Source organism: Taudactylus pleione, unplaced genomic scaffold (genome assembly GCF_031769625.1).
Source record: "Taudactylus pleione unplaced genomic scaffold, aTauple2 ptg000556l, whole genome shotgun sequence".
NCBI lineage: Eukaryota > Metazoa > Chordata > Amphibia > Anura > Myobatrachidae > Taudactylus > Taudactylus pleione.
The window spans coordinates 23,975,238-23,988,821 of NW_028284958.1; the positions used below are offsets into that span (position 1 = coordinate 23,975,238).

At 45.4% G+C, this 13,584-nt stretch overlaps 1 protein-coding gene across 1 annotated transcript; it reads left to right on the forward strand.

The window, feature by feature from the left end:
* Window positions 1–409: 409 nt before the first annotated feature.
* Window positions 410–13,350, forward strand: CUNH15orf61 (chromosome unknown C15orf61 homolog). Its single transcript, XM_088452888.1, has 3 exons — window positions 410–824; window positions 10,669–11,007; window positions 11,488–13,350. Exons 2-3 carry the CDS (start codon window positions 10,671–10,673, stop codon window positions 11,613–11,615), a joined length of 465 nt encoding a protein of 154 aa, XP_088309014.1. The 5' UTR covers window positions 410–824; window positions 10,669–10,670; the 3' UTR covers window positions 11,616–13,350.
* Window positions 13,351–13,584: the final 234 nt, after the last annotated feature.

Here is a 13,584-nt window from a genome sequence, read left to right on the forward strand (position 1 = left end):
CCCAACAACAGTAGCCAGATCCCTGCCGTGCCGGGAACACCCCCTGCGCAGGCCCACAATAGGCCCTTCATAAATGTCAGCTCCAGGCCCTTGTAGAGCTTAATCTGGCACTGGTAGTCATTACTCACTGACTTTTTAAAAGATCCACAGATGGAGCTAATTACTTCACTTGCAATTCTTCGAGGAGAATGCACTGTTAGGGGTCCTGAGGACCGAGTTTAGGGACCTGTGATCTAGAATATCATGATGTTTAGGACAGATGTCAGTGCCTGGGATGCCCATGTGGAGTACCTCTCCGTTCAGGGATCCTAGGTACTATAATAATTATAGTACCTGGTACTATACTGTACTATAATTATAGTATAATGTCAGAATTCAGAAGGTTCTCTGTCCTCAGACAGGAGGAAGAGTTCCAGGGGGCGTGGCATGGGCACCACGCTTTGTGAGGACGCAGCGTGCAGCAGCTCCTGGAAGACGGCTCTGAACGTTCACCCCGGCCCCGGTAGCTGGATAGACTTAGCGGCGGGAGCAGAGGCAGACCCGGCAGCGGGTGCAGAGGCACCGGAATTAGTACTGAGCTTTGGAGCTCCGGAGCAGGCAGGCAGCGTGCGTCCTGGGAGGCGGCCGGAGAGCGTTGGCAGCGGAGAAGTGAAGGCCACCCTCTCTCCTTGGAGCAGAGGAGTGGGGCATCTGGTGTCGGAGGGGAGAAGACACTGAGGTGACCTAGGCTGACCTCCTTAGAAAGCTGTGAGGTGATGTAAGAGGAGACGTTGATAGAAGGGAGCTGTATAAGATTGCTGTGTTTTCCTAGGAAAACTGGAAAGGTGAGAAGGTTCTATCCTCAAATGACAGCAATTGTTGGCAATATATAAAGCACTGAAGATTTTCATGAGAACTATCCAAGTGTAAACCAACAACATTCTGGGGGGTATCCAATTAGTGCCAAAGTGACGCTGCTAATTGATCGCGGCGGGGCTTCCTATTAGCCCCAAAGTGCCGCCTGATGCCGGCACTTATCGTGGATATTTTTCGGGACCTGATGTGTCCTGAAAAATAATCCACGATAAATGCTGTTTCTTCACCCCAAAAAAGGCAAAAACACCTAGGTCTGCGAGCTTATCACAGACTGTATGTGTTTTCGTGAGATATATCCTATTATTTTGTCAAAATAACAGGATTGGGTGAAAAAAAAACAACTGCAAAAAATCCCTGGTTTTCGCTGATCGCAGGGATCCATTAGCGCTCGGACAATATTCGGGGCTAATTGGATACTGCCCTAGGTATAATTTTATCAAGTAACTGGAAGGTACCCAAGAAGGGAGGTGGATAGAGCTCCTTCAGTTTGTGTACCCTGATGTCCTCCGCAGTGGCAGAAGTCCCGGAGACAATGGAGTCATTTGCCGCCGGGCGCCAGCCCTGAAGGGGGCACCTGGCTCCATTGTCCCCGGGAGCTGCATGGAGAAGGAGCGCCGCTGGTCGGCGCTCCACCTCCATTGGCATAACTGCGGAGGGTGCAGGGGATGCGGTCGCACCCCCTACACCCTCCATTTGCCGGGTGCCCGGCTTCTATTCAAACCCCCGCCGGCAGACTGAGGATGGCGCTCCTTCCGGGTCCCGCAGTGCACTATGGGAGTGACATCATGACGTCACTCCCATAGTGCCGAGGACGGAGCTCAGGAGTGAGCTCAGTCTTCCGGGTCCCGCAGTGCACTATGGGAGTGACGTCATGACGTCACTCCCATAGTGTCGAGTGGACGCCAGGGATGGACGGCAACAGCACTGGAGCGGGGATAAAGGTTAGTGTTTGTTTTTGTTTTTTTTGTGTGTGCGTGCGTGCGGGGGCTCACTACTGGGGGCAACTACAGGGTGCTCACTACTGGGGGCAACTACAGGGTGCTCACTACTGGGGGCAACTACAGGGTGCTCACTACTGGGGGCAACTACAGGGTGCTCACTACTGGGGGCAACTACAGGGTGCTCACTACTGGGGGCAACTATAGCGGGCTCACTACTGGGGGCAACTATAGCGGGCTCACTACTGGGTGCAACTACAGGGGGCTCACTACTGGGTGCAACTACAAGGGGCTCACTACTGGGTGCAACTACAAGGGGCTCACTACTGGGTGCAACTACAAGGGGCTCACTACTGGGTGCAACTACAAGGGGCTCACTACTGGGTGCAACTACAAGGGGCTCACTGCAGGGGGCAACTACAAGGGGCTCACTGCAGGGGGCAACTACAGGGGGCTCACTGCAGGGGGCAACTACAGGGGGCTCACTGCAGGGGGCTCACTACTGGAGGTACTGCATAGGGGGACCACTACTGGAGGCACTGCATAGGAGGACCATTACTAGGGGGCACTACATAGGCGGGAACTGCATAGGGGGACCACTACTGGGGGCATTGTATAAAAGGTACTGCATAGGGGGGGCGGCGGCAGCTGGGGCTGGCATAGGTGCTGGGAGGGTGGTACATTTTAATTTGGGGGGGGGCACCAACATTTATCTTGCCTCCGGGCACCTGGGATGAAGTTACGCCACTGGTCCTCCGCTACTGTGCAGCGTCATTCTCTACCATCCACGTGGGCATAGAGGGGGAATATCCCTGAAGAGTGGCGAGCCCGCAAGGGTACATGTTTCTTTTTTTTGGTGGACTGTATAGGCATGGAACCACACTTCCGCCCTCACTCCACATCACTTCCAGGTACAGAAACTGAAGGGGAAATATATGGAATCTACAGAATTTAACACTGAATATATAGGGGTCAATCCAATTAGGTGCAAATGGCTATTTTCACTTCGAATTTGCATAGCGAATTCATTTTGCAATCCAATTAGCAACTCGCACTGAATCAGTCAGACCGAATTCGCAACTTTACACTCGTACCTCCCTGAGGGTGAGAGGTGGAAAGGAAAATCTTTATTTTAAGGTTAAAATGTGGGGATATTGTGCTGAACCCCTTGGACACCCCCCTAATGACTAATTAGGCATTTGGAAGTTTCCAATTAACTTAATTAGGCCAATACGTACATGTCATTTTTTAAAAAATGTCCTAAAATTACCCCAAAATCAACTTTTTTGTTAGTTTAGGCACCCCGAGTTAATTACAATAATTTTTTAGTTGAAAAAATTATCAAAGTACTCCTAAATCACCCTTTTTCCTACTTTTTTTTTTTTTTTAAAACCCTACAGTACCTTCCTAATGCCCACAAAAAACCTTCTATAGGGTCCGGCTGACGAAATGATCCATTTTGGGGGGTCCAGGATGGTCTCCCCACATTTTCATGCATTTCTTGCAAATCTCATTTGGCAGTTAATTCGCACCCCTCCGCTGCGAGTAGGCATTTTTAAGTGGATTGATGAATTCTCGGGAGCGCACTTCGCTGTGAAGTGTGCGAGTTTCAAGAAACAAACACTCTACTCGCCATTCGTGCCTAATTGGATTAACCCCACATTCTCTTAAACCAGTCAGACTGGTGCCTATTATTAGAAAATATTCTCCCAAATAAGCAAAACTTGCAGAACAATAGACAATGTACAGGACAGACTCTTCTAAATCCGAGTGTTTTAAAATGGCCATAGATACCCTAATAAAGAAAAAGTTGTGACTTCCTGCTTGCTTATCACAAAGAATTCAGCAAGAGAAGGTGTGAGTTATTATGAAAGCCCCATGGTGGCCTACTTGAAAATTTGGAAGCTGTGTAAAGCTGGGTACACACTTATCTATGTGTACCCTGCCCGATGTCGCGTGCTTACACACTTGCTGATGCCAGCGTGATGGCAGCATGGCCCCCACTGACGATACTGTTAGTCATTGTCAGCAACATAGCAGGTCACACCAGGCGATGTGGACGATATGTCGCCGGATCGGACGACATATCATCTAGTGCACAGATTCTCAAACTCTGTCCTCAGGACCCCCAAACAGTGCATGTTTTCCATGTCTCCTCATAGAATCACAAGTGAAATAATTAGCTCCACCTGTGGATCTTTTAAAATGTGTCACTGAGTAATGAATACTCCTGTGCACCTGCTGGGTGACCTGGAAAACGTGACCTGTGTGGGGACCTGAGGACCGAGTTTGAGAACCACTGGTCTAGTGTGTACCCAGCATAACAGTTGATGCACTTCTGACTTTAAAAGTAGTGGAATATAACCCTCCAAAATTAAATATCTGGGGGTTTATGTCATGTGTTGTTATGACTACCTATATGCTGCAAATTTTCCCTCTCTTCTCAAAACCATGACTGAATTGCTTAGTTGGCTTTTACTATTTTGGTGCAGACTTAAACTGGGTACACACTGACAGATATATTGGCCGATCAATTGATCGGCCAATATATCTGCTGGCCGTCGACCCAGTGTGTACCCGCGATATGTCTGTGAACGACGTCGTTCAGACATATCGCATCTGTCCATCGGCAAGTGACCGCCCATACACATACAGCGGCAGCCGTGGGGAGGGGGGGCGGACGCGTCTCTTCCACACACTAAACACATATGATGGTTGTTCAGTGTGTACTAACAACCGTCATCTGCAGATATCTTTTAAGTGTGTACCCAGCATTAGGCCCTCATTCAGCAGTGCATGCAGATTCCCAATGATCGGGAATCTGCGCAGGTGCCTGATTCGTACTATGTATGTGCAGTACGGGTCCTGCGTATACATACGCAGAGAAGCAGGAGACTGTCAGTGATTAACAGTCTGCTGTCGTTTGTGGGTGGGGAGGGGGCGGCGATGGCCTGCATTTCCTGAAACTGATGCGTGTCGTCACAGTTGGAGGGGAGGAAAGAGGCCAGGTTCTCTGTCGGCTGACAGATTTCCTGGCTTCTTCCTCTAATCTGCGGAGGCCAGCTGCGTGACCCCATGGGTCACCCTAGCCGCCCGATGTTCCACAGATTTTCCGATGCTGCGTTGTGGCTACCTTCTTGAGCCAGGCTGCAGATTGGTTTGCGAGCGCACAAGCTCCACGATTGGTTAGATTGGAGGCCAGAGTTTGCGACCCACCATGTCATTGCATTCTCATGTCCCATATAAGAATACTATAAAACTCATTCTGAGACCACCTCTCTTCCATTCAACATCACTCCCCTCTGGAAATATCCAGATTTTTCCCCTTTGATACTGTCTGTCCCATTTTTGATTGTGAATTGAAAATGCTATCAAGGTGGTATCTGATTTCCTCGACTCTATCCGTTCTGCCTCTCGGGATACCCTACTGGACAAATTTGAAATACCAACTATTAGCCCGTTTGCTTATTTCCCAAGTAAGACGCAACATTGACTCTCCTATTCACCTTCTAGCTAGGCCATTGACCTCCATTAAAACCTGTGTCTCCATAGCCCCTTCTAAAGGGTATTCTCTTTATTATTTAAAACCGCTTGCTCAATACCAAATAGCCCACTACACCGAACCGTGGGCTTCAGTGTGAGGGCGATTGATGAGCTCTCCAGATAGACACTTGGTCTCCAGTGAGAAAAGGGATATATTGAATATACTATTGGTGGTACCTGTTGCTGGAGATGATGTGGATATGTGGGCACGTTCTTGCCTATATGGTGTTCTTGCCCCAAAATGTACCAGTTCTGTAACAGGGTTGCTCGTCTGCTTTTTGATCGTACCCTTGGTCGTTTATCCTTGGTTGCCCACTTGAGGGTATGGATAAACACACTTGCAATCTGTCCATATATATCCTCAATGGTGCTAGATTGCTGGACATAGGAAGCGACCAGATCCACCTTCCTGCTAGCAGCTGGCACTTAGTAGCCATGGAGAAAATATCCACTTACCTGCATAATAACTCCCATAAATGTATCGCAGATTGCACATGCGCTGTACCATGCATACACACATGGATAGAGAATGAAAGTATAGACTGAGTCTTCTGCCTGGTGGCGCTCTCTTTGCCTGAAATGGGTGGTACTTAGTGGCGGCAGCGTGGATGCACCATGGAACTGTTACATCTTCTGAGACCGTAGCTGTGCAGGTAGACTTCTGTACTTGTTTGGAGCGGATGGGCAATACTATAGAAACTCTCAAAATGTTTTTTTCTCTTTAAATTTAAAGTGGGTATTTAATGAAATCTTCTTAAGAACCACTTTAAGGCATTTCAGTGAGGCTTCAGTTCTAACCCTAAAGTTTGCCTATCTCCCAGCTATCACATCAGCCAGTATGGTAGAGGGACAATTAGTGCTAAATTTACTGTGCAGTCTCATTCAAAGCCATCACCTTCATTGGTTTCGTCTGCTGGATTAAAGGGGCAATTATATTCAATTCAAAACCAGCTGTGTTTTGTATTGAACAGAATTACCCCTTTAAATCCATCGTATGAAATTGCTGAAGACGTGACTGCTTTGAAAAGCGCCATATAGTAAGTTTAGACTTTAGCTGTTTCTTTCTACAAGTCAGCCAAATATTACAATTCTTGACCTATTGAGGTCTACATAAAGTGGGCTCATGATTCCACAGGAGTCTTTCTTCTTTCATTTTGTGTAAACTCGTCCAATTAAAAAAGAAAGAGAGGTTTCATTGCTCAGGTGAAAGTAGATGTTCCATTCAATACTTGGACATGACAAAGAAAAGGAGAAGAAATTACATCTAGAGGTGATGTTTATTCGATCTCTTGAGGGTTAAATCCAAAGGTATGGCAACTTCAATTGGAAGATGGTTTTGTGGAAGCTTATTAGATGACTAACAAGGAGGCACCAGGAGTAAGAGAACACTCAACCAGGGGGGAATGTAGTCACGTTGCGGGTGCTCAGAATGCCGGCGCCAGCATCCCGACAGTAAGTGTTGGGGTTAGGGGGAGGGTTAGGTTTATGCTGCGAGGAGGAGTAGTGGTAGGGTTAGGATACCTACCGACACGTGTCGGTATTCTGACTGCCTGAATTTTGAGCAAGGGGCATCCCATACCCAACCAGAGCAATATCCACATTCTGATGTAAGAGTGCCATCTGGACACCTTCACACAGCACTGTCGGATAGATGTCCAAGCCAAGAATTGGCTTTTGTCTGTTGTCACTCCCTAAATTGATTTAATCTGTTTTTTATTTTCATTGTGGTTGCTGCACTGGGAATTAAGTGGATATGGAGAGTTAAATTTACCATCAATAGTTTTTTCCACCACAATTAACAATTGCAATGAAATAAAATGTGTCTGAGTAGTTCTTGGAGTTGCACTGAGGAGGGGAGGTTATGACTTTTACAGTTATATGTATTCCTGTCCATAGGTGTGAGGGGGCCATGTCTTATTGTGGCTGCTAAGAATTCCGGTAGATCCCTACTGGTAAGCATACTTGCCTACTTTTGAAATCTAGTTTCAGGGAGCTTATAGTTGGCGCTGTCGAGGGACAGTGCCATGCTCCGTCCAAAGGGTGTGTCTAGCTTCACCCATGGGTGTGTCCTGCAGTGGCAGTCCATCGGGACTAGCACCAGCTCTATGCTAGGTGCAGAATCTCTGTTAGAGTCCGAAATTACTCCTGCTGTACTTAAATAACATGTGAACCAAGCGCTCACCTATGGTAACTAAATGGTGGTGGCTGGTGGGAGAATGTATGTTGAGGCAAAAAAATAAAGTGGCTAAAGGTACCTAAGACTAATAACACAATATATAGAATAGCAAAATACACAATGAAAAAATATAATGACAAATAGGATGAACTTTCACAGTAAATAGTAAGATGGATAAACATATTGGCTTTTATTCAAATAGATAAATACAGCTGTATATTAGCATTATAATTAAACTATTTCAAGTGTGGCTGTAGATGCTATTTAGCGATCTGCTGGAATCAGGAGGTATGATGTCCCTGATGTTCAGTTTATATCAGTAAACATATGACTGAGGACATATGACTATTGGCATATACATGACTGAGACAGCACATATAACTATAGGAAACACATACATGACTATAGAAAAGTACTAGCATGACTACAGCACAGTACATACATGACTATAGGACAGCACAGAAATGAGTACATACATAACTTTAGGACACTACGTACATGACTAGAGACATAACTATAGCACAGCACATATGACTATAGCACAGTATGACTATATGGAATCGGTATGAGATGCCGGTGCTCGAGATCCCGGCTGTAGAAATCCTGACGCAGCATCTCGAAATGGTTAACATACCGAAACTTGTTGGTCAGTATGCTAACCCTTCCCTCTCTTTACCCTAACCTACCCCCCTGTTTGGTGCCAACCCCCCTAGTGCCTGAACCTAACCTCCCTCTCCCCGGGATTTCGGTGCCGGTAATAAGAGCATCTGCATCCAGATTGTCGGGATGCCGAATGCATACCGGCTATATGACAGTACAGTTTTCTTCCTCTGTGGTATGAAACACACCCACTTCTCAATATCCACGCAGTCACTAACTTGTGCCATCCAATCTGAGATAGTAGCTGGCCCCCGGACTACCCGCCCATAAACCGAGTGACAGCCAATGAGAGTAAGGCCAGCTGTCGCATAACACACCGTGCTCTCATGGATCCCGGGGCCTGCTTAGTGTGCATCACCCACCTGCTGGAAGTGCGGCCACACCAACATTAATGGTGGGTCATCTGCCATGTTCGCCCCCGTTGCGGGTGGGGGAAGAAGGGGTGTGAAGGGAGTTTCAGACCTTGCGGTGCTTTCCCGGCTGACTGCCCCCATTCTTCGGCTGCCGCTGCTATGTGACTGGGGGAGAAGCTGCCCGGGTAGAACTGTTGCTCGCAGATTGTGACCTTGTCAGACGCAGCCCTGGGGGTTGATGGGAGATGTAGTCCCGAGGCACTGCTACTGGTTGAGGAAGCCACCACCTCTCATCCAAACCCGACCCCATCACATGCGCGAGTCCAGATTCCTGACAGGGCAATTGGGAATCCGGGGTATTATTTAATTTTCCGGGGTAGCGGGAGACTAATGAACTGGGAATCTCTCACAGGTTGCGGGAGGGCAGGCATCTATGCTGGTAAGTCTAATGCTGGACATGTTGGTTTTATATTATCTTTATTATATTTACTGGTCTTCTAATATGGCAGTCCACGCTGAGACTTTTACAGAGTTTGGCAAATTATCTTTTTTTGTTGCTTCCGTATGTTTGTGTTCCCATAGAAGAGCAGGACAACTTGCTGTTATTTCCTGTTGTGATTTCTGGGACTTGCTGGGCTACAGTCTCAGAGGCTGATAATTAATCACCTCCCTGTTTTATTTACTGCACTAAAAATGTCAGGTGCTGCTATTTATTAATCATAGCCAGACACAAACAAGGACGGCTTCATCTACGTAATTAACAGGACAGGATCCTTTCTCTTATGTGCTAATAAAGAGTACTGGTGACTGTTTGCAACCTTTATGTTCTAACAGAGCCAGGTAATGAGCAGCAAATGATTGTTTAAATATATATTTCTTTTTCCCTGGCTTACATGTTTATTGTATGCTCTTCTGCAATTATTGGGCTACTGTATTATTATTGGCTTTAATTTATAGAGTGTGAACATACTCCACTTCACTGTACAATGAGAGAATTATGGCACAAACAAATTACATAGAAGGACATAAAACAGAAGGTAACGATGGTCCTGCCCAATGAGCTTACAATCAGTGAGGTGTGGTGGGAGCACGTGATACATTAAATAGCGGAATAACAATTGTAGTTGCTGGTGGGGAAAGTGTATGTGATTATTCTTGGGCAGCAGCATTATCCGCAGCCATTGGAGACGGACGTATCTGCACAGCTAAATAAGAAAGTATCTTTACTTTCATATGAACACCAGTGTCAGAACCCTATTTATAAATACTATACCAATTATTCATGGTAAGTTATACTGGAACAAACCTAAACATTATTATGCATCCATTGTAGAAACAGTGTTGCACTGAATTCTATGCTTTTTGTTTATTTGCCCTACTAAAACTGAGCTCCTAGATTCAGATTCAATTAGGAGCGAGCGTGGCGAAATGTAGTTGCCATGGCATGGAAATGCCGGTAACAGAACACCAGCTCGCCCCCATTTTGTCCTGGATTAGCAGATTTTAGTATGCAACACTAAAGGGTCGCAAACAAAAATCTGCAAGTTTGGAGCTACCGTAAGTGCGGCACATGTATGTACTTGCTAGCAGAGCAAACCAACTCCTAATTGAATTGGGCCCAAAGTGTTAGGTCTAATTCGTGGACTCCATTCCTGTCATGCTAATCCATGTTATTGTGGAGACAAAAGTTAGAAGACGAGCATGAAAATTATATTGCGCCTTTGTTTAGATCACGTACACAACTATACATGAAAACATCTTAGCGGAGAGCTATGTGATGTGTTGCCATTATGTAACGTGGAAGCTACATTAATTCGCCTTTGCCAAATTGTGAAAGAAGGCCAGGTACAACGACCAAAATGGTATTCACAATTCAGTAAAATGGCCAAAATGTTTACATTTAACATGTGATTTCCATTACATTGAAAATGTGTAGGTCCCCTACACACTGCACACTTTTATCTTCCTTGATTGTATGTAAATAGTGATTCAGAACTTGACAATCCTCCTTGCTTGTGTACATCGCTCTGTTGGCTGCTTGACCATGACTCCTGAGTCACACCTCAATTGTGGTGGTTGTTCTTTTTCCTTAAACCTTTTGTGTCTGTCCGCGTAGAACATTAGATCTCTCCCTGTCTTGCAGACATGCTTTTGATGAAGACAGCCCACAACGTCTTGTTGAGAATTCTCCTCTTCCCAGCAGGATCTTCTGGGAAGCCTCGTCCCGACGCCTCTGAGGTTCTGACCCAGCACCTCCTCCAGAGGAACTTGCCTCACTGGACTTCTTTTTGTGTGAAGTACAGCAACGTACATAATGACCAGTTTGCTTTATCAAACTTTAACTGGGAAGTGAACAGCACAAATTACCATGTCCTCAGAACTGGCTGTTTCCCTTTTATTAAATATCACTGCTCCCGTGCTGCCCCCCAGGACCTGCATCTCCACAACCACTTCTTTACCACGCTGAAAGCCATAAATCTAGGTAAGTGATGGAGAGATGCTGTAATTACACCCCATACACTCCATCCTGCCACCCACCCAAGGCTTATTAAATATTTAGCTTTATAAAGGCCATCAATTGTCTTTTCAAACAGAATATGTGGAGCATGGCTTCCTGTGGCTGCTTATCCATATGGCTGGGATTAATTACTTTGCTTTATTATCGCAGCTTATTAAAATCTCCCTTGCTGCCGTTGGTTAGAACAGCCCATTATGTTAGCGGGTTATTATGAGTTTCATATTAATCGCATTATTATCTCTCTGGCTGCCTTTCATTAGGAAAGCTGCAGAGATGCTTCTAACATAAATAAATAAAATAACGTTATCCTTTCATTGCTAGCACAATAACGGGGAGCCGGTAATGGTGGGACGTGAATGCAGAGAAGTACACAATACTGATTATGATGATGCGCCTTCTCTTGGCTTGGTAATGACTCTGATTGGTTCTGTATTCACTCGGCAGGGATCCCTACTCTTATGTATGGCCTGGGATCATGGCTTTTTGCCCGAGTTACTGAGACTGTTCCTACCAGCTGTGGACCAGTGACCATCTACTTTCTGATCAAGGAGGACGAAGGAGCCATGTTTTGAGTCCGAGAGATAAAACTTCTCATAACTCTCCCTTATTTTTTTGTGTCCTATTTTTCATCTTACCCTATTCACTCTCTTTTCTATCTTCCTTCTTCTTTGTCTCCTTACCCCTTCTGTAGTTTTTTGTATTTAGGAGTATTGAATGTAGAGCATTTAACCGTAAACCTGATGCCGAACAACGGTACTGTATTATTAATGCAGGAATGGGAAGTTCTGGTTATTATTTATTTTCGCATCAAAATTACACTGATTAAATAAGCTCAACTGGGACAATGTTGATTTAGTTGCATTTTTAATAATTACCATATTTGATAAATAGGAAAATGATTTTGCACACCAATTTATTTTATCTCCTTAAATTATTCACAGAACTGCGCACAATTAAAATGATTTAAGGTTACTTATTGCATATAGAATCGGAGAGCAGCCACCCCTAGAGCTGAACCAATATTTAGCCTAGCAATTCACTAGTCATGAGATCACGAATTATAACTCTTCCTTCCCAATTGTACCTTTTACTGGGTCCTGGCCAGTTCGAGGCTGTAAAGTTGTGCATTCTATAGGACTTTAATAAAATGGTTTTTAATTACCAGAGTGAATGCAGCCTCTTTCAATGTCCATTCACCAACCCCCTAGTGGGACTGCTTTGATTTCAGATATCATGTACTGCTGACTATGCGCACCTGATTTCCAATAAATAGAAATAACGAGGCCCCATGTCCGATCAGTAGCAGAGCAAGCTCCTACGAGAACGCCTCTGACAAACTGCTCCATCGATCCTGCTGTTGCGAGCTGCAATCTGCATTAAACAGGCATTTGATTTCTTGCCGAACACTGTCACTGTGTAACAATTAGGCAAATGTAATATTTTCTTGTATTACATGGAAATCAATGCACCTTTTGCTCCTGAGGAGTTGATCATGGTGAGAGATGAGCTGTCAGGGGTCAGAGGTCAATGTGACTATATAATTTCTCAGCATGGATAAAGCCGCTTTTCCATCTGTTGCCGAGGAATCGTTCACACTTCTCAACTGAGCTACGAGGATGCTTAAAACTGCAGAAAATATAAATCTTTCAAATGTAAGTGTTTTTGCTAATTCTTGTGGTTCAGGTCAAGTTAGAATAATTCTAGTGAGAGAAATAAAAGCATCTCTGATTACATTCACCAGCAGCCCAAAACCGTACGTTGCCAGAGGTGGAATAACGGATCAGTGCCTTGTAGCTACCTGGTAGATGAAGGGTTAATGGTTCCTGTCACTGACTGTAATTGAAGCTCGGGCTCCCAGATCAGATCCGATCCCTGCCACCTTTCAACACCCTCTCTCTGTCTCCTATCGTCATGCTGCTGGGGTCAGACAGATAGGGTGTCTCTGAAATGAGTCTCTAACCGCTGAAAGATCGGACCCTCGCAGGGCAGATGGGCAGGGCAAGAACTGCAAATGTTTGGTTTCATTAAAGGTACATATGAGGATCACAACTAAATCATCGGCTCCTAACAATCTAGATTAAGCATATTGTGCAGTTACCTGTGATTTTGAGAATGAAACCCAAGACAAAAAATACCGTTACCTAGTAGACAGAAAACAGCATGTACCATGAAAACTAACAGCAACATGAGAATGATTAGCTGAAAAGGGAAAAAAAATAGATGCCTTCAGTACACTATGGTCTCTTTGTCAGGCAAATGTCTTTCAAGCTTTACTGTTATGGTGCGTACACACTGGGCGATTAAAGTGTACGACTGAACGATATCGTTATCGTTCAGTCGTGCACTTTATCGTCCATTTTTAACACAAAAAAGATGAACGATGACGACGACGCGCGTTCCCGCGGGTCGTTCGTCATCATCGTTCATCGCGCTGACATGCAGGCCAACCTGACGACCTCGTCAGGTTGCTGCATGTCAGGGAATGGGTGAGAGAGCCCGGCGCTGAACGATATCGCTAATGATATCGTTCAGCGGCTGTGC

Coding starts and splice junctions, on each gene's coding strand:
- CUNH15orf61 (XM_088452888.1), top strand. CDS start 10,671: ATGCTTTTGATGAAGACAGCCCACAACGTCTTGTTGAGAATTCTCCTC. Junction 11,008..11,487: donor GCTGAAAGCCATAAATCTAG/GTAAGTGATGGA, acceptor TTCACTCGGCAG/GGATCCCTACTCTTATGTAT.